The following is a 20,056-nucleotide window of genomic DNA, read 5'->3' as shown; positions in this document are numbered from 1 at the left end:
TAGGAAACGAGGCTATGTTTTAAGGCTTCATTTATTTAATTTGATCAGTTTTTCATTGTCACTGACTGTGATTTTCATCAGTGACCAGTTGGAACTTTTTTCAGAAAGCTTTGAAATGTCTTTGTGTCTGTGTGGACACATTTGAAGCATTCAGCAAAGCACTTCAGATTTGCATGACAGTCCAGTTTTATTGCACAGCTTGGTACCATTTGAATGGACATGTGAGAGTAATAATTTAATGAGATAAGTAAGGTAATGAATACAATGACATTGGAAGCCTATGGGCGGTGTACTCAAATCACAGTAGTTCCGTGGGAGGAAGCCCAATTACAATCTAATTTCTGGGTATATATAATTTTCTTGGTATACTTGTGATACAGAATTGAAAAGGACCTACCAGCAGGTCTTCAGATTGAACTTCCAGTGTCAGCAAGGAGACGGAACAGATTTATATAAAAATGTTGATAATCCAAAAAGAATGAGCTTGAAGTGAAGTACAGCAGGAGATCTTTGAATTAGAGAATGAAAATGATCATACAACATTTCTATAATGTGGAAACTGCTGCCTCCAGGGGCTGTTAGCAATGCTTTAGACTCAAGCCAGACAGAAAAATGCTATCAGTAAAAACCGCCCACTGTTTTCAAGTAGCTATATAAACTCACTATAACCCTAACCCTAGCCTTTTCAACTACATCTTGTTCCACTAGATTCAGCAAATCAGACCATTTGTCATACTGTACCTCAGAGTCAGTCCTTTTTTTGTTGATAGAACATTAAAAGAAAAATCTTCAAATTAGATGTTTAGTTATTGGTACATACTGTATATGGTACAGTGAAAGGTGTTACATGGTTACATTCATACACAGTAGATAATCTCCAAAGTTGCAGCATAATACTGAATTATCAAATCTGCTTTATTCCAATCATCAAAACAAATTCTTTAGTGTTCAGTGTGCAGGAGACTGTCATCATCTGCTAAGGTGTTTTTTTTTTTAATGGTGTCTCTTCTTTCGCTTGATCAATTTAGTGACTCATATGTACAGAAAAATTGATTTGTTTCCTCTCCTCCGTCACCTTTTCTGAGTGTATTAAAAAAAGCAATATCTTCCCTCTGATTTTTTGACATCTCTCATCATCTCCTATGTGACGTCAGAGCGAAAAATTATATAATATGTCCTTCAGTATATTCCTTTCACCTCTCTTGTCATTTAGGATCTGACAGTAGCTTTGGGCAATATTCAGTTTAATACCTGTTTTATGTCTCTGGATTTTTATTTATTTATTTTTTTTTATCCCGCTCTCCCCCACCACACCCCTCCTCCCCCTCCCATGGCTCTTTCTTCTCTGTTCACAGAAATATGTTCAGTGACCCACTGCAGTCATTCTGTTCAGCCCTAAAAATTACTCTGCAGATGCATGTTCCCGTCTCAGTAGTCAAACAGTCAGATGACTGACCACACTTCAGTTCTGGACTGTGAATTTGTGAATAGTGCATTCTTTGCAGAGATGGTCGACAGCAGAGAATGTAGTGAATAAAGCTGTTCATTATGGTACACTGAATATACTGTTCAAACTACTGACAACATCCTTTTGATGTGGGGCTACTGCTCCTTTTTGTATAATGTATCTAATCTCTCATGAAATATGAAATAAAAATCATTGTGAAACATCTCTATACTAATATAAGTGGATGCTGTACCATATCAATAAGTGATAATGGCTTTCACCATGACTCATCTCATCAGACAATAGAGAAAGACTAAGTGCGCTCCCTCCTATTTTATGCAATCAGTAGTAGTATTATGCTTTCATGATTTCATAAAATACACTGTTTTGAAAGATTTTCTGTAATCATGACATCGAAGGTCACAGTTATTATCAGATGTTTTTGAGTATGATTCAATATACTGGAAATATTTTCTCTTTTAAATTTCCCTCCATCAGTTGCTCACTACTCCTCTGTTGTCTTTCAGCCATTCATTTCCCCTGTCTTCAGCCTGTATCTTTACTTAGAGGTTGATGACTCTCCTCACAGTTCCTTGGCCGTTACCTAAAGCAAGTGTTGAATATGCATGAGTTCAGCCTCATAAACTGCTGCTCTCAGCGCTAAAGTCAGTAGGAAGCCCAACTCAGCAGATGGGGGGGGGGGAATCAGAAAGAAAACTTACTGAAAGAGAAAGAGAGGAGAGGAGGGAACTTGTTTGACTTATCTTCAATGGTGGAAGATAAACCAAATTTCCTCTCTTCATGTTGCCCTTGCAAAGAGAGTGATAGGAGGTGCTAGCTGGGGCTAGCATGCTAGTTGGTGCACTCATCTGCGTGTGAGCGCAGTGACTTTGTTTTTTTCTTATGTGTGTGTATCTGTGTATGTGCGCATGCATGCAGCTGTTTGTGTATTTGAATATGGAAGTGCTCGAATGTGTGTATGCAAGTGCTTTTGTGAGTGTCTGTCCATATCATTTTGCCTGAAGCTCTGGACAGTTGCCAGGCAACTGTGGCAGGCAGCTCAGCACTCGGCTGGGCAGCCGCGGAGCAGACACTTCCACATGCCTATGGTTTTGATAAGAGGCACAGGTCACCGCTGATACGTTACCAGGTCAGAGTCACATCAGGCTAAGAGCCAGTCAATTGCTGGGATGATCCAAGGATGATACAATTACACATATAACTATATCTTGATTACTGGGAGTAATCCTTTTAAGGTAATTTCTGCTGCAACATTGATGTGATTTAAACTAACAAGATTTCTATGGATACTAGGCTCGGTACCAAAGCGCACATAATGCTACTTTCTTGAAAATTGCCATTATCTTTCTTTCTTTTTTTAAAAAAAGCCAATAAGTGTCTTTTTTTAACCTTAATGTGTTTTGCATGTGATATTCTTGATCATTAAATGTGAGAAGTTCTTACAGGCTGAAATATTTTACAAAATGTACTTCACTGGGTAACATTTCTAATTGTCCAAGTTGTCCGAATGTGAAAGAATTAGTAATGATAAGTAAGTATATTCATCAGAGAATTTGCACACTTTGTAATATGAATCATAGTGAAACCAGCCCCCCCCCCAACCATCACCACCAACACTTAAACGTGCTGTTGGTGTTAGAGTGTGAAATGAGACTCGTGTGTCACCCTGATGGTTGTAGAAAGGTCAATTTGGCAGGTTGTCATCATCACCACTGCTGTTACCATCATCATCACCACCACCACCACCACCGTCACATTATAATCATTAACAATAAAACTTCATTTGGTGTTCAGCAAACATGCTGACTGCTGTCTTCTACCATCTGTCTGTGTGTGCTCCCTATACTGTACTTTATGGTCGTCCTTTAGAATATACCACTTGATTCAATCACTTTATCTTTCCCACACAAGGAGACTAAGTGAACTGTGATCACTTTATTCATTGTATTATGGCATACCTTGTATATCAAAGGTTCTACTGTACATATTCCTGCATAAGTAAACACTTGCTATTCAACCACTTGTGTCATGTAGTATGGTTGTATTGTAGAGAGCTGTACGTGTCTGGTAATGTCTGCAGTTCAGGTTTTGAATTATTACTGAATATGTAGCTATTCAGTTCAAACTACACATAAACTGTCTCACTGTTAAATCTGCACAGGAAAAGATGAAAATATTGTCCAGCCATCTTATCCACTGAAGTCACATGGTTGAACATAACTAGAGAGCTTCATCTTCCTTATAGCTGCTATAGTCAATATTTTTATACTGCCAGTGGATCGCATGTCAACTTATATGTCACAGAGTGTTTTTGTGTCTTTCAGCATATTGTTTTGGTTTTCAGGCCTGCTCCTTGTTTTGATTGAGTCTCACCACTCCCATCAGCATTGTTTTTGGCAGCATTATAAAGCATTATAAAATTTACAGTGAAAAATCTCTGGCAGAGCCACTGTTCGCTTCCTTCCCAGCACCAAATAGCACGCACACAAAGTTAGCTATTTTTGTAAATGTAATATATGTGAATTTAAGTGAAGTGTAAATAGATAAAATAGGCAAAGTGACATTCTGGAGCCGGTTTCACAAAGATACTTTAGACTGGTTTCTTAATTTTGCTTTTAGATTAGTTGAATGGAAGTTAGACACTTTCAAAAAAATAAAGATGACCTTGTTTTAAACCTAAAAAGTTAGCCGCCCTACCACCATGTTAACCCTGAACTAAGAGCCATGTCTCCATGGTAACAATCAGTGGCAACAAATGACAAAAAAGAAACGGTGGCATATAGTCTGTGATTTCCTAACAATGTTATGCAGCAAACAATGAGAAAAGAAGAAGTTGATAGAGACAGCCGTAACCTGTAGGAAGTATACAGCAGTGAGGACATCGTCAGTCATTTGCTTTCGTTCAAGGAAACCATCCTGAACCCAACTGAGTTGCTCGGTCAGCCAATTTGATTTTTTATTTTTTTTCCCCCGATTTCACAGCAAATTAGTCCTTCTTAACATGGTGAAGAACTAGACAGCTTTGTACAATGGATGGATTTAGATGTCTATCTGAAGTCTGACTATTAGTTACATCTGTAGTCTTATCTTTGTGATCCCTTATTTTAGTTATGGACACTACAGGGAAATTCTGTTCATGCACAGAAAAAGACACACAGAAACATAAAGAATACTCCTAAGCAGTACTGCTAATGAGAAAAAAGGAAGCAAACCTGGTCAAAGATGCTATGATTTTTTTCCCCCATCATATCCTCCACCCCTGCTGCAGTGTATAGTTTACTGGAATCATTTAATATTTTTCTCTGGGTATTGAAGTCATCCTAACAGTCAGACATTTGAAAAGCTATGTTGCGAGGTGAAATAGCTCAGTGCTGCTTGAAATGTGTAATGTACTGTAATTCACTCACGTAAGAACAAAGCATTCCTTGTGTATGTATCTGTGTGTGTGTGTGTGTGTGTGTGTGTGTGTGCATGTGTGTGTGCATGTGTATGTGACATTTTGTTCAGTTTATTTTATCTTGTTGTGGGTGTGCACCTACTGTGTAAATGTGTGTCCTGGAAGTAGGTGAAACATGCCTTCTGTTGCTCTCCTCCTCTCTCTGCTGACAAATTCTCTTAACTGTGTTGTATTTCCAGCGTGGGTATTAAAAATGAGTAATTTGGCAAGCTTTCTGTGTGAAATCTCCACACAGACTTGCAATGGAGTTGGAGGCTGAGAAGTTCCTGACAATGACAGGATGCCATCCTCTGTTTATGTGGGATATTCTTAAAAAGGCAATAAACGCACAGGATTATGTTATCCTGTGCCCCTGAATTTTCTGCCCTGCTCCTCCATTCGCGCATAAATCTTCTCTCTCTTTTCCTCCCTGTGTTTGTTCTAATTTACCCTGCAGGGTTTCTGAGCACAGGGGACCAGTCTGCTAAGGGGAACTATGGCTTGTTGGACCAGATCCAAGCCCTGCGCTGGCTCAATGAAAACATTGGCCACTTTGGAGGAGACCCAGAGAGAATCACCATCTTTGGCTCTGGAGCTGGTGCCGCCTGTGTGAACCTTCTCATCCTCTCCCACCACTCTGAGGGTAAGGTTCTTTCACTTTCATTGTCACTTTAGTAGTCATATACCCTGCTGAAAAGGGATTAACATTTCAGGACAGTGTGGGTAGTGTACTTCCTTACAGTACATGTTAGTTATTTAAATGAACAGCCTAAACAAGATAAAGATATATAGAAATATTATTCCCCCAAGTGAAGGGGTTCAATATTCAGAAATGAGTCATCTACTATATACAGCTATATAGTATTTTATTTTTCAATAAACGTGAAAGACTGCAAAGATTGATTGCAAAGAAAACCGGATTGTCAATCTGGACGGTGCTAGAGTCGACAGATGGGTGAAAACAGTAGGTTATTTGCCATAAAACCATTACTCACCTTGGGACACAAGCTCTGCAATAATCCCAAACAACGTCATTCCACATGGGACTAAGATCACTGAACGGCACTGACAAAATTGTCCTTCTCCAATAAAATTAAGCCTGTCTGGACAAGGCATTAGGAAAAGATAGTGAATACATACTTACCCTTGTATCTTTTGCTTGGACTGAAGAGGGATATCATGAGCACATCCTGTAGTTCTTATTGTACGTTTACAGTATTATATTATTGAGTTTCATGGGGAGATTTAATATTTTTGCAAGGTTTTAACAGTGTCACTAGGTGATTCCAAGACATCAACAACATGTCTTTCAGCGAGGACTGAGCATTGGATCCAAAACAGTGAGGTCTTTTGCCATTTTAAACTCGTTCCATCCCTTTAATAGATGGACAGTTAAAAGTGGCCCTTTCGCTCAGTAATCTTGCAATTTGGGCTAAAAGCTAAATTACAGAGTCTTCAATTCACATCTGATGTTTCACTAATGTCACCAGCGGGCGCCACTGCTGTAAAATTTGTTTGGGTTGTTGGAAACAGCTCTTCTGACTCTTTGTGTAATAATGAAATTATATAGGCCTGTGTACATTTGCAGGAAAATATTGCGCATAAAGTAAATCATGACTGAAAATTAGATATGCTGGTTGATTTAATTAATTTCTTTCATTCTGTTTAAATTTGCTTTCATTTTGGGTTTTCCATGAAAAAACACACCTATGATATCATACACTGATTTTGCTTTTTATTTATGTCTCTTGACATACTTGTATTCAGTATTTGTTGCTAGCTAAAGAGGAGGTTTTGTTCCTAGATGTCTATTTGGCAGCATTTCCACATTTGACACTTTTTAACTGCAGATAAAGGATTCAGGTGTGAGACCACTAGTTTCCCCTGTCCACCAAAAGCTGTAAGGCGAGTTTTTACTTCTTCTGGTGACTACTGTGAGTGCTGTGCATCTGGAAAACTTGTGTGCCGACAGAAAACGTGTTGCGTTACTATGACAACTGGCCACTGTGAGATGACCTTACCAGCTGTGTCATAACTGCATTTTACAGGTTCTTTTAAATACAGTGATTTAGGTGTTTCTTCCTCCATTTTGATACATTGGAAAATGTAAAATGGAAATGTAGTTCCTGTAAATGCTGTCCCATTATCTTATGGGAGGAAATTTTATTTTAAAAAGTACAATAAAAGAAATATTAATAATTGCAGTATCACTGGAACATCCTCGAGGCACCACTTTAGGAACCAGAACAGGAGCCTACACCACTTATTAAGGGCGATGTTTACCTTTTTTTGTTTGTTTTTGAATGGCAATACCCACCAGATGCTTCATCACTAATCCTGTGATCTTGGTTAGTAGAGCTCAGAAAATGAATGGCACTTTATACTTTGCCAAGAATTCAGATTATGTTATTACTGAACTGTTAACCTTCACACTGACAGGCTTACCTTGGACAGATAAAATAACATCTTTTATCTGTACCGTATGAAGCAGATTCTGAGGGTGTGCAAGAGGAAGACACATCTTTTTGTCTGTCTCATGAATCAGAAAAGAATCAGAAGGACATGGAAAAGCATTTCAATAATTGGTTAGTGTTTGCCACGTTGTTAGTTATTGACAAGTTGCAAGCTAATGTTGCCTGTACTGTATGCTTTCTATAGAAAAGGTCAAATACTCAGACCTAAACATGCAACTATACTAGACAGGGTTTTCTCAGGTCAGTAAATCTGATCCCACACCACAATCACACAATTACACATAGATTACACATAGCTAAACTATCACATTGATATTCAAATATATCACTTTTGTTTTTCAAAATTGTACAGTAGCCCCCAACTTTGTCTTTGTATAATATTATATCAAAAACACATTCTATATATTATAAAAACTTATTCTTGTTTGCCCATCTGTTGCATTATTTCAAAATTCCTTCAAAAGTGCTATATGTAACTTTTTTGCTATAGCTACATAGCCAGTGTTTATTTACTAAGAACTTCAGCCATCTTTGCTTTTACAAGAGATTATTTATCCTCTGTTGGACTGAGAGCCACTGGATGCTACAGTAGCCCCTTTTACACAAAGACTGTGAAGAAGACCCTTGAATACATAACCTTTACTTGTTAACACAGAACCACACAAAGCTGGTATAATGTAGCCTCAGTGTGTGATTTTATACAACACATATACATCAGTGGCAGAAACAGTAACGTGTAACACATCAGCCTCAGTTGCCACCTGTCCCACCATGCCGACCCTCCCTTTTATACAGATATCGATTCGGCTCTGTGACTACCTCTGGCTTAAAAATGAGATGATAAAGCACCGCCAAATCTGTCTTTGTACTTTTTTACCAGTACAAGGCATAATGATGGCGCAGTATTCTTGCCTTGAAAAGGCTGTGTAAAAGGGGCTAGTGAACAGGCCAGGGCTAGCTTGTTAGCATGTTCGCTTCAGGAATGGAGTGATAGAAATAGAAGAAAAGCAAGAGTTAACATTGGTGTTGTTCTACTGCTGGAGACAGCTCTTGGAAAGTAAAGGAATGACGTTTGATGCTGAACTCACAACGTTTCCTCTAGACTGGTAAATACACAGCTGTAAATACTAACAGTGCCTCTGTAGTGATAGCAAAAACTTACATATAGCACCTTTAACAAGGATTTGGTAGGTTTGGCTCAATGTTTTGGTTAATGTTGGATTATTTTGGTTGAGATTATGGTAAGTTTTTGCTCATGTTAACAGCTTGTGCGGCATCAAAAAAATAGAAATCTGAACATCCACAGTATCATTATGGGTTGGTTATGCATAGATTTGTGGCAAAAATCCTCCTCTGCTCCATTTTGAAGGCAGGCTGTAACACCACAAAGTGCAGAAAAAGTTGGTGGGTGAAGAGTTTTTAAAGGCACTGTAGAGTGTGTGTGTGTGTGTGTGTGTGTCTGTGTGTGTGTGTGTCTGTGTGTGTGCAGAGGAGAGATGAGATGAGCAGTAGAGCTAAAGCTGCAGCTGAGAGGCTTCTTAATTGATTTCACAGGGAGAGGAGCGGGGGTGGGGCACATGCAGAATATGGGGGGGCTTAATTATTAATGACAGAATCTGCAGATAAAACAGAGGGACAGCAAGCCACTTTACATAACAGTGCAGCGGTGCAACAGTGCGAGCAGTTTTCGTTCTCTCTCTGTCTCTCTTTCTGTCTTTGTCGCTTTATCCAACACGGCCATCAAGCCCACTGCTCTTTGCACAGTTGTCACCATTTTTCTTGTTGCTGTCTCTTGCTGTATGTAATGGAAGCACTTCATTTTCCTACACTAATGTTCATAAGGATTTTCTGCGGCTATAAAAAGCAGCAGGGTATCTGCCTTATCTTGCTTCGTATGTAATACTCTACAATTGCTCCTCCTCCAACATATGCATTATTGAAAGCACTCACACTGTAAAGCCTTGAAGGCCCCATCAGCTGCTAGCAAAAGTATGTCAGAGGGAAGAAAGCAGTGCTAAACTGAGAGAGAACAAATGATTGTGTGTTTTCTGTTGAATATCACAGTATATCTGCTGTATTTGGTCCTGCCATGTGTAGGCCTGTTCCAGAGGGCCATCGCTCAGAGTGGCTCAGCCATCTCCAGCTGGTCGGTCAACTACCGACCGCTCATGTACACAAAGATCCTGGCGAGGAAGGTCGGCTGCACTCTGGGGGACATGGCTGAGTTGGTGGACTGCCTGCGGAGAAAGAGTTTCCGGGAGCTAGTGGACCAAGACATCCAGCCTGCACGCTATCACATCGCCTTCGGACCTGTGGTGGACGGGGACGTGGTGCCAGACGACCCAGAGATCCTCATGCAGCAGGTCAGAACCGGCTTCACTTGAGCCAGTGAATAATTGCTTTTCATCTGTTAATCACCTCCTCGCTTTTGGTTTGTGAATACAGCACTACCCTAACTACCACTAATTAGGGCTAATTACCGTAGCATTCTGTTTTGTCCTATCATGCTGTGTGTGTTTGTCGTGGCACTAGGGCGAGTTCCTCAACTACGACATATTGCTGGGTGTCAACCAAGGAGAGGGCCTGAAGTTTGTCGATGACAGTGAAGGAGAAGATGGAATATCAGCAGCATCATTCGACTACACCATCTCCAACTTTGTGGATAATCTCTATGGATACCCTGACGGTCAGATCCTATTTTAAATCTGTAATTTTCCACCTGTTGCTGGCCTCTGGCACCGAGAAGTAATTAAAATGATGTTCACACTACAGCAAAGATGGCAGGGCATCCTAAGTTGTGAGTCTCGTCAGGCTGCTGTGACCTGCAAGGCGAGGGTCAGGGTTAGCAGAGCCCACACTTTACAGTTTTATGATTTTTTTTTATGTCACAAAGGCTAGATTTCAGCAGGATTTATTTTGTATTTCTGCCGTAATATCATTGTTTCCTCTTCTCTGTCTGATGCTTTTTCAGCCAAACAATCTGAACAGGGTTGGTGGAGGTCTTCTGCTCAGACCCACACATTAAAGAAAGTGTAATACAGAACGGCTTTGAAAATCTGATTAATTAAAAGTTGCATTTTCATAAATATTCATGAAGGCTATTTATTTTGGAACAAGGATGGCTTGTTACAAGTCTTTGGTTTGTTTCTGAACATTTTAGTATTGATTGAAAACAGATCACAGACATAAGCTACTGCTCTGTCGAAAGTGGTGAATGAATAAAGAAATGTGGCAGGTTGATTAATGAGCTTTGCTGTAGAGTAGATTTATTTTTTAGGGACAGTTCTGTTAAGCATTTCATTATTGATTTATTTGGTTGTAAGTAGACAAGCTAACAGGCTACACTAGCCTGTGGCTATCTTTGTCTGTCATGTGACCACAGCAGTACCTCACCCCTGTGAATGCCTATTTAGTAAAAAATCCATCAAAAAAGATGAATAAAAGTCATGTATTGAACAGGCAGCTCCTTTGATCGTTTATTTGCTGTGATGAAATTACACACTTGGCACAAGTGGCATAGAACAACATAGATGTTTCAATATCAAATATACAACAGTGTTTACAGTAAACTGATCTAACGACACACCACGTGAAGATAATGTTGCCAATGACCACACACATCACTGTGTGCAGTAAATGCTCATGTTACTTTTGTTTGTTCCCAGGTAAAGACATCCTGAGGGAAACCATAAAATTCATGTACACAGACTGGGCTGACAGGGACAACAGTGACATGCGTAGGAAGACCCTCCTGGCTCTGTTTACGGACCATCAGTGGGTGGCCCCGGCTGTCGCCACTGCCAAGCTGCACGCCGAGTTCCAGTCACCCGTCTACTTCTATACCTTCCACCATCACTGTCAGACCGAGGCGAGGCCAGACTGGGCAGACGCAGCCCATGGAGATGAGATCCCCTATGTGTTTGGAATTCCCATGGTGGGAGCCACTGACCTCTTCCCCTGTAACTTCTCCAAGAATGATGTCATGCTCAGTGCTGTAGTCATGACATACTGGACCAACTTTGCCAAGACAGGGTTAGTAAAAGACCAGATTTAAGAGTTACTTTCTGATGTGTGGATTTATCTTATTCAAATATCAAGAGTGTACAGTGGAAAATATGCATAAGCTCTGAAAAAACTAAGTCCATTGACCCCTTAGCACTAGCCCACTGGTCAAGTCAGAAGTTGGGTGAGTTTTAGCCACAGGAGTCCACGAAAAAACACACTGAAGATGAAGATTAATGTAAAATGTCTATTAATCTTCAGTGTTTTGATATATCAGATTATTGTGGTAACACAGGTAATGCTAAGTTATTAACTTAGTAGAAATTAATCTTTTTTAACACAAAAAAAAAATCAATTCTCTTATTTCCCTCTTTCAGCGATCCTAACCTACCAGTTCCTCAGGACACCACTTTCATCCATACCAAGCCAAACCGCTTTGAGGAGGTCATCTGGACCAAGTTCAGCTCCAAAGACAAGCAGTACTTGCATATCGGCCTGAAGCCTCGCGTCAGAGACAACTACCGGGCGAACAAGGTGGCCTTCTGGCTGGAGCTGGTGCCACATCTCCATAGTCTCCACGAGGAAATCATTAGCACCTTCACAACTCGACTGCCGCCCAACCGGTGGAAGGGCCCTCACAACCCTGGTACCCGCTCCACGCGACACCCTGTAATCTCCACCTATCCTCCCGATCCTGATCCCGATAGCTCGGAGAGACCCCGTTATTCTCCCTTCCCCGACGAGACTAGGGACTATTCCACCGAGCTGAGCGTGACGGTAGCTGTGGGCGCCTCGCTTCTTTTCCTGAATGTGCTGGCCTTTGCTGCGCTTTACTACAAACGGGATAAGCGCCACGAACTCATGCAGAGACGCCATCGCCGGCTCTCCCCGCAGCGAGGCACGACGATGGGCATGGGCGTCGGCATGGGAGTAGTAGGGGCCCCGCCGCACAATGACCTGGCTCTGAGCCAGGAGGAGGAGCTAATGTCGCTGCAGATGAAACAGCAAAGAGTGGAGCTGGAGCACGGCACGCCCCTCCCGTCCCGCGGCGTCCATGGTGACCTGGAGCCTCTGCGACCTCCCGTGTGCCCGCCTGACTACACGCTGGCCCTGCGGCGAGCGCCGGAGGACGTGCCGCTGATGACAGCCAATACCATCACCATGATCCCCAGCACCATCAGCAGCATGCAGCCCCTCCACCCCTTCAACACTTATCCCCCGGTCCCGGCCCCCTCCACTACACCTGTCCCCAGCCACAGCAACAATGCCCTGCCACACCAACACTCCACCACCCGTGTATAGGACCAGGCACAACCTCTGCTACCCTGCTCTGGGCTTACAGAGACACACCACACAAACTGCTCCATACAAACGTCACTCTCACCGTCTTCTCTTCTTTACTATATCTTTGTCTTTTCTCATTAAGCCCTCAAATAAAGCTGCAGTTTGTAAGATTTTAAGCAGTGAAATACCTCTAAAATGTAATCACAAATCAAGGAGTTAAAAAAAGCTCCTTTGCCAAAAGCCTGTCATCATAGGTACATACCGTTTCGCCCCGTTAAAGCTCTTTCAATATCTGGTGCTTAGGTGAGCCACCAAAAATGCAGCTTTAAGCTTGCAGCTCTCTCTCAAAGAGGCGTCGAGCTAATCACGATCAGTCAGGCATCTTATGTGTAGCTTGGTTGTTTTGCGCATGTGTTGTTGTATCAGTGTAAAACTAAGTTTAACATAGAATACAAATACTCATTTTCATTCATTTAGTGAAAAGGCATTACAGTAGCAAGCAGCTCTGTATGAGGCGACATATGCTCCAACAAGCTGTCTGTCATAAAGCGGTGATTTCTTGAAACTTACAAATTGCAGCTTTAAAGGCCCAATCTGGAAGTGAAGTTTGGCACCCTGTGTTGAACACTATGTCCCAACAGCTGTCTCAGTGTTCGGATTTTGGAGAATTTTGTTTAGTGTGAAATGTATTGACAGGGCCGGGAGTACAGGGATGACAGCTGAGCATGAGTTTTTCATTCGTTTGAAAGCTTAATTTCTTCTATTTACAAATGTGTGTACCTGTTTTCAGTTATTATACGACCTAAATGCCATCAAAAGTTCTGCTTTTTAAAAATCTGTATACTCAGAACTGATGCTTTCAAAAACATTTCCAGATTGGGGCTTCAACTGATGGGTGGTACAGGAAAATAACTGAATCATACTCAGTCTGTGGGATGCAACCTGGAATCCAGGCTGCCCATTAGAACTCGCTGCATCTCTGCCACACAGGCTCTAATCATGTCCATTACTTTATTTGTTTCTCACTCATTATCTCTCTGTCTGTATCCCCATCTCAGCTCATTTAACTGCTTCTCTCTTTTCGCTGCCTCACACTCTCACCCTCTCTCTCTCTCTCTCTCTCTTTCTCTCTCTCTGCATCTTTCCATGTAGCTCTTTTTATTAAACCGTTGACATAATCCATTTTCATCTCCACTCCTTTCCTCTTTCACACAATCACTTCTAGACTCTTTTTTCCTTTTGGAGTCTTTTATACAAAAACACAAATGTAAATGATGTATTATTAATAAATTGTAAGGATATGAATGAAAAAAAAAAGATATTCTGATATCTCGTTTTTACCAGCATTCTTGGTGCCAAGTACTGTGATAAAGTTCCTCTTTCACTGGCGTCCAGTGGACCGCCTGGAGAGGTCCATCCTGACTGTATCTTACAAAAAGGAATTACCATCATAAAAAGTGCCAACCCCCTTCATCCTTTCTTTTTGATCCACACACTTTTTCTTCTTCTTCTTCTTTTTTTTTTCTTTTTTTGGAATTACACTCAATGTTGCACTGTGGCTGGTCTCTTCTTTAAAGGGAAATCAGATCAAATCAATATATCCTCGTTTAAAAAAAGAAGAATATAAAGTTTTATTAACTACTTTGCTGTCTGGGATATTTGCATGATGTTTTTCTTTCTCCTACAGAGTGTGGACAGAGAAGTTTGTTTGTCATTTTGATGATTTGCCTTGTTCTTCATTGATTTTTTTTATTTTGAAAATCATTTTCATTTTCTATTTTAATATCAACTGCACTTTGTGGTACTTCAAAAGGTATAAAAGTATTAAGAGATGAATATTGTGTAAAACTATGATTATAACAAAGAGAGTAAATATTTCCTCTTTATTTTTTTCATTTCCTAACACTGAGGCTGTGCCGCAAAACCACCAGACAGACTGACGAAAGCCTTTTTTTCTTTCCCTCCCCTCTTTTTATTTTTTTTTGCTGTTTCTCTGTCAAGTTTGCACAGTCACTGTCTCTCAATCTCACCTGAAGATAGCACTTTTTTAAGTTACAAAAAAAAGAGAAACTTTACATAAATAGTCTAAATAAGGTTTTTGTCTGTGACTGACATAAACCACATGCTTCAAGTGTTTGAAGACTGCCTGACAGTTATCTTTTCATCTGCTCTTTTGTTGTTTCATGATTCTCCCTTCTGCAAGGCGGGAGAAAAAGGATGAGATATATATTTATGACGGTGAAAAGGTGAGAAAGCCTTGTACGCGCGTTTCACATCTTTCGCACAATTGAACACAGAGACGGGTCACACTCTGGACAATTCTGAAAAAAAAAACCCTGGTGACATTAGGACAACACTGGACAAATGCCAACGGTGATTCAATGGTGATGGCGAAATAGCTTGTCAGCTACAGTATGATCTGTCAATGCACAGAGGATGCATTCTAAAAAAAAAAAAAAAACCCTGATTAAAAAAAATCTTTAATGACAGACATTACTCATACACCATATACCACAAAAGCAAGGCAGGCGGGATTAATTCCCCCCTCCTTGTAATGTTCTGTATCCTGTCTGCTTAGGATAACGACACTCTGGAGCCAGACTGCCATCCCTCACACTGGACTGGAGCGAGTCGCAAGGACAAAAAGAACAAAAACCAACACATGAAACAAACTGTACATTTTTTAAGTGTAAGAGAACAAAACTGGAATTTGTAAATATTATGTTTGTCGTTTGGTTTGAGTGATTGGCCGGAATCTTTTCTTTGTGACAACAGGTGCAAGTTTAGATGACTTACATGATTTTAGCACTCATGCGTATGTTTGATTCTCCTTTGTTTCCTAGATCTCGAAGGACGAATTCCCATAGGTTATGGGCACATGAATACATCTGTTAGCATACATGAATGATTTTTAAAATAAAAACCACAGCATGGTTGAGGTGAACATAAACACGACAAAGGAATGCTTACGGCTCAGGTTAGCCTAGATATGATGGTGATTAAAAAATGCTCTTACTGCATATATGGCTGTCTAAAGCATACCGTACACAACTGACACCACCCTATCAGTCAAGAAGAAAGCTTTTGAGTGAAATGAGCCCTTTTATTGGTTAAGAAGCCAAAGAACTGCTGCAGACAACAGATGAAGGAAGGGCAAATAGGCATCATTTGAGGTCATTCAAGTTATACTTGTGATGCTGGTGGATTTAATTGTTAGTGTCTCGGCCATTGTCATACAGTATAACCCGTAACTGGGAGGTTGTAAAATCCTTTGTACTCTTTTGGTCTTATTTCAGACTCTAATCATGGTGGTTGTTTTGCTACCTTTTGCAATTTTGTCTGCACATTCTGTTAATGGGATTATTGACCCAGCTATTTGATGTAAGTTTAAGTTGGCCATGCTTTCAAAAACAGTATTACAAATACAATTGTTTTTTTCTCTTTTCTTTGGTTCTTTTTAAAAAAAAATAAATTAAAATTTTATTTTGGAAATATGGGTTTGGGCAGCCAACAGATAAAGGAAGCACACTCACCAAGTTTACATGTTTACACTACAGTTTTGATGTTGGCTTAACGTAAGGGACAAAAGAAAAAAGCATTACAAGAATCCAGATATCTTCTTATTACAACATTTAACGCTGGGAGGGTAAAGCGAAGGCTTGCACCTGTTTGTCTATTTCATTTAGTCTGATTCAGTAACCTGCTTGAAGCTCAAGATACTGTGAGAGAGCATAAATGACCAGAAGGGGTTGAAAGAATTAAAGTTAATATTTCTATTTCAAATAGAGGCTATTACACACTGTATGTTGTGTATATGAACTGGAAAACATTAAAAGACATTCTTAAACAAATGATTTGCCATTACTGTTTTTCAGTTTTGTCACATGGTTAGATCTAATATTGATGTTGTTTTACATTCGGCCACTTGGGGGCAGTAGAGCAAGTAGGAAGACACAGCAAGCGCCTCTAACCCTGCTATGGTTAACTTAAAGCCAGTTTGGCTAACCTTTTAGCAGACAGTTGTTTATTAAAGAAACAAGCAGATATGGAGCAGTGCAGCTTTAATGCAGAGTCGCGTTTCTGGCCACCTGCTGAGTGTAAGTCAAATATTCACATATCTTTCAGTTCTGGTTTGCTTTATTCCAAGTCCAGAGGAAAATAGTCAGATTCTATATTCAACTTGTCTCACCAGCTAGGTAGCTTAGTTGCTACTTCGTGGAATTGCTATCCAATAGCAAACAGAACTTTTTTTTTTTCTTAAACTACTTCTCGCTGTTGTTAGAAACAGGACTAGGAATGAATAAAGGAATGAATAAACACAAAGTTACAGTTATTTTGTTGGGTGTTCATATAAAAAAAAAGTTAATGTTTAAAAAGCTTATATGGCTAGCTTCAAAGTTAATTGGCAGTTCTTTGTGGGTCTGGTACTAAGCGCAACTGCTTTCAAATTACAATAATCATTTCATTACTTGTCAGTATTAGAATATTTAATATTAGCTTGAAAGACATTATGATTTTGTTGTTGTTTTAAGAAATATGTAACTGATGTGACTGTCAAGATAGAGCAGCTAATACCAACAGCAAGACATATAGAGCGAGGCTGCTTTACAAACGGCTCAGTGAGCCCAGATTATGAATAAGTCATGACCACTGATTTAAATTGAAACTACTGTGATGGCAACTATGCCAAACTTTTTTGTTATATCAGGCAGTTGCTGCCCAGCATCTGTTGTGGTATGCATCACAAAATGTATTTTCCAAAAGCAACACACAAACTGACTGTCATTCTGTAAGATCTTTAAGTTATTTCAAAAATTTTAATTTCAAAACCTAAAACAACTTGGCAGCATCAGTCTTATTAGGGAAACCATCCTCTGATCTGTGTTTATGCAGCTGTTGACACAATAAATCAGCATTACAGCAAATATACTGGAACAAACTGATGTACTGGTCCTGTTGGGGAGAAAAATACTAAAGTACGGCCATCCATTCGGTCAAGCCTTGACGTAGAAATAACTAAATACTGCCACAGATAAAATTTTATAAAAAAATTTGGACACGCCTTGGCAAATTACATAGTTTGTTGCTTTTAAAAAAGAAGTGAATACAATCCATGAAGCAAAGTTATATGAAAAATGAGCCCTTCTTCAAATGTGAACGCACAGTCACTTTTTTTGTCGTAACTTTAAAAATGGAAAAAATTAAACTAATTACACCACGTGCAAAATTCTGGGCTCCCCTCTACTTGTTAAATACTCAGAACTACTCATTAGGCCTTAATTGACTCATTAGGACTTGTAAGGCAGGTCAAAAATTGTCATTTGAAGTTGTCAGCTGATGACAGTTCAGAGCTTAATGAATTCTCTGACTCCTCTAACCTTGTGCTAACTCTTAACAAACATGTGCTCCTCTAAGCAACAGGATGTGAAAATGGAGCTAATTGATGCCTACAAAGGAGGCTATAAAAAGATATCAGAGTGCTTCCAGCCTGCAGTTTCCACTGTCTGAAATGTCATTATGAAATGGCAGATAAGGGGACCTGTGGAAGTAAAGACAAGAGCTAGAACATCAAGAAAGCAGATAACTCTGTACGGTGAGAAAGAAGGAAAAGCAAAACCCCTATATGAGTGGGAAGGAACTGCAAGAAGGTTTAGCTGATACAGGAGTGATGGAGTATCATTTCACTGTGCACTGCTGATGAATAAATTGGGTCTACATGCAAGAGATCCCATCACATAAGTTAATATCTGAAGGCTGAAAAGCAACACCTGGATTAGCCAGAGTCATTTTGGAAACAAGTGCTGTGAGATGAAGTCACTTAGACTTTAGGGATGAAGCTAGGTTTAGGTTAAAGTAAAAGGAAATATGTCAGAAGAGGGAAACCAATTTCACTCCCAAGCTTTGGAATCTAGCACAAACTCCACACACAGGTGAGGTATATTTGGGGTAAAAAAAAAAAAAAAAAGTAGCAGCATTTAATGAAAAGAACACCTCGCCAACTGTTAAGCGTGGGGGTTTAAATATTCTGCTTTGGGTGGTAGCCAGTCACACACGAAACATCGCACAGATAGAGGGAGGAATGGACTCCACTAAATATCAGCAAATTCTGTCTGCAAATGTCACATAGTCAGTCATGAAAGTGAGAAGAGGCTGAACTTGCAACAGGACAATGATCCAATCCATCATGAATTACATCAAGAGACACAAGCCGAAGCTTTTGGAAAGACTCTCACAGTCCCCTCAGCTTCAAAAATTAACAGAATATGTAATTTGCTACAAGGTGACCAAACTTTAGAATATGTATTTGTTTCTGTGTTATCACTGCTAAATGACTCCTTTTTTTTTTTTACTGTCAGTGTTTATCCTGATCAATTGATCAGTCTTTCTCTGATTACATCTTTTTTACACAGGTAGATGACAGATAATTACCTTGGCAAAACAACAAAGATCTATTATCTCAATAAGCACTTTTGTTACATGCATTGCAGAAGGTGTTATTATGTATCCAATAGTTATAGTCTATAGTTTTTGATAGTTCTTCATATCTGAAATATCAGATTCATACTTTTGGTTTAGAATAACTGGCTTGAATTATTGCTGCAGAAAGAAGCAGGTCATTAGTCTCTAGTCTAATAACTTTTGTGACTGATGTGGACTGTATTAATCATCATCATCTTTGTTATAACCTCAGCAGATTCATTATATAGATGTGCTTGAGATGCAGTATTGTTTAGATGACAGATGCACATTTTAATGTCATAGAATTTTTTTTTTCTGCACTCAACCCAATTACCTCTACAGATAATAATACTCTGTTGGTTTCCCTGTGAGCTGTCATCACAGAAGATACTATTCCCTCACTAGATGGCAGTGTGCAGCTATAATGTATAGAAAAGGCCAGGCTGCTGCATTAGAGAATGACTGCTTCTAACCCAAATGAACCAGCCTCCATTAAAAAAAAAAAAAAGAAAGACCAGGAGGATGGCAGATAACGCTCTTAAGAAAGCAAACATCTTCCTCTTTGGAACTACAAATAGAAAAGTTATTCTCAAAAACTTTAAAGAAGATACTGCCAGCAACACGATACCAAAAACCACTTTGTGAAATGTGAAAAGTCAAATATACCTTATGATATGCCATTCAAATATGTAATTGTTGAACATATGTAATTTTTCATTGGATACCCAAATGTTATTCTCACTTTTCAATAATAAAATTTAGATGGTAAGTTTATCAGGGTCTGCAAATCCTGTTGGCTTTTCTATTATTTTTTTGTTTTCTTTTAAAAACTCAAAAGAACTCTATAACTTTACAACTCAATTTTATGCAACTGTCTTTTTTTGTTATATTCAAAAGACTTTTATTCCTAGCAGATGAACTAAATGATTAAAG

At 39.6% G+C, this 20,056-nt stretch overlaps 2 protein-coding genes across 2 annotated transcripts in view; both read left to right on the top strand.

Moving 5' to 3' along the window:
- nlgn2b (neuroligin 2b) overlaps window positions 1–19,896 on the top strand; it is a 63,971-nt gene extending 44,075 nt beyond the window's left edge. Inside the window, exons 5-9 of the mRNA XM_018691340.2 lie at window positions 5,362–5,547; window positions 9,476–9,741; window positions 9,911–10,064; window positions 11,044–11,410; window positions 11,758–19,896. Coding sequence (XP_018546856.1) covers window positions 5,362–5,547; window positions 9,476–9,741; window positions 9,911–10,064; window positions 11,044–11,410; window positions 11,758–12,682 — 1,898 coding nt within the window. The 3' untranslated portion in view covers window positions 12,683–19,896. The remainder of the gene's footprint in view (window positions 1–5,361; window positions 5,548–9,475; window positions 9,742–9,910; window positions 10,065–11,043; window positions 11,411–11,757) is intronic.
- The window catches only part of kdm6bb (lysine (K)-specific demethylase 6B, b), a 29,663-nt gene continuing 26,289 nt past the window's right edge, over window positions 16,683–20,056 (top strand). The window contains exon 1 of the mRNA XM_018691339.2: window positions 16,683–16,761. The gene's annotated coding sequence lies outside the window, so the exon portion shown is untranslated. The remainder of the gene's footprint in view (window positions 16,762–20,056) is intronic.

The sequence above is a fragment of the Lates calcarifer genome, linkage group LG20 (genome assembly GCF_001640805.2).
Source record: "Lates calcarifer isolate ASB-BC8 linkage group LG20, TLL_Latcal_v3, whole genome shotgun sequence".
Taxonomy (NCBI): Eukaryota; Metazoa; Chordata; class Actinopteri; family Centropomidae; genus Lates; species Lates calcarifer.
Note: the sequence above shows the minus strand (reverse complement) of the source record. Positions and strands in the feature narration are given on the sequence as shown.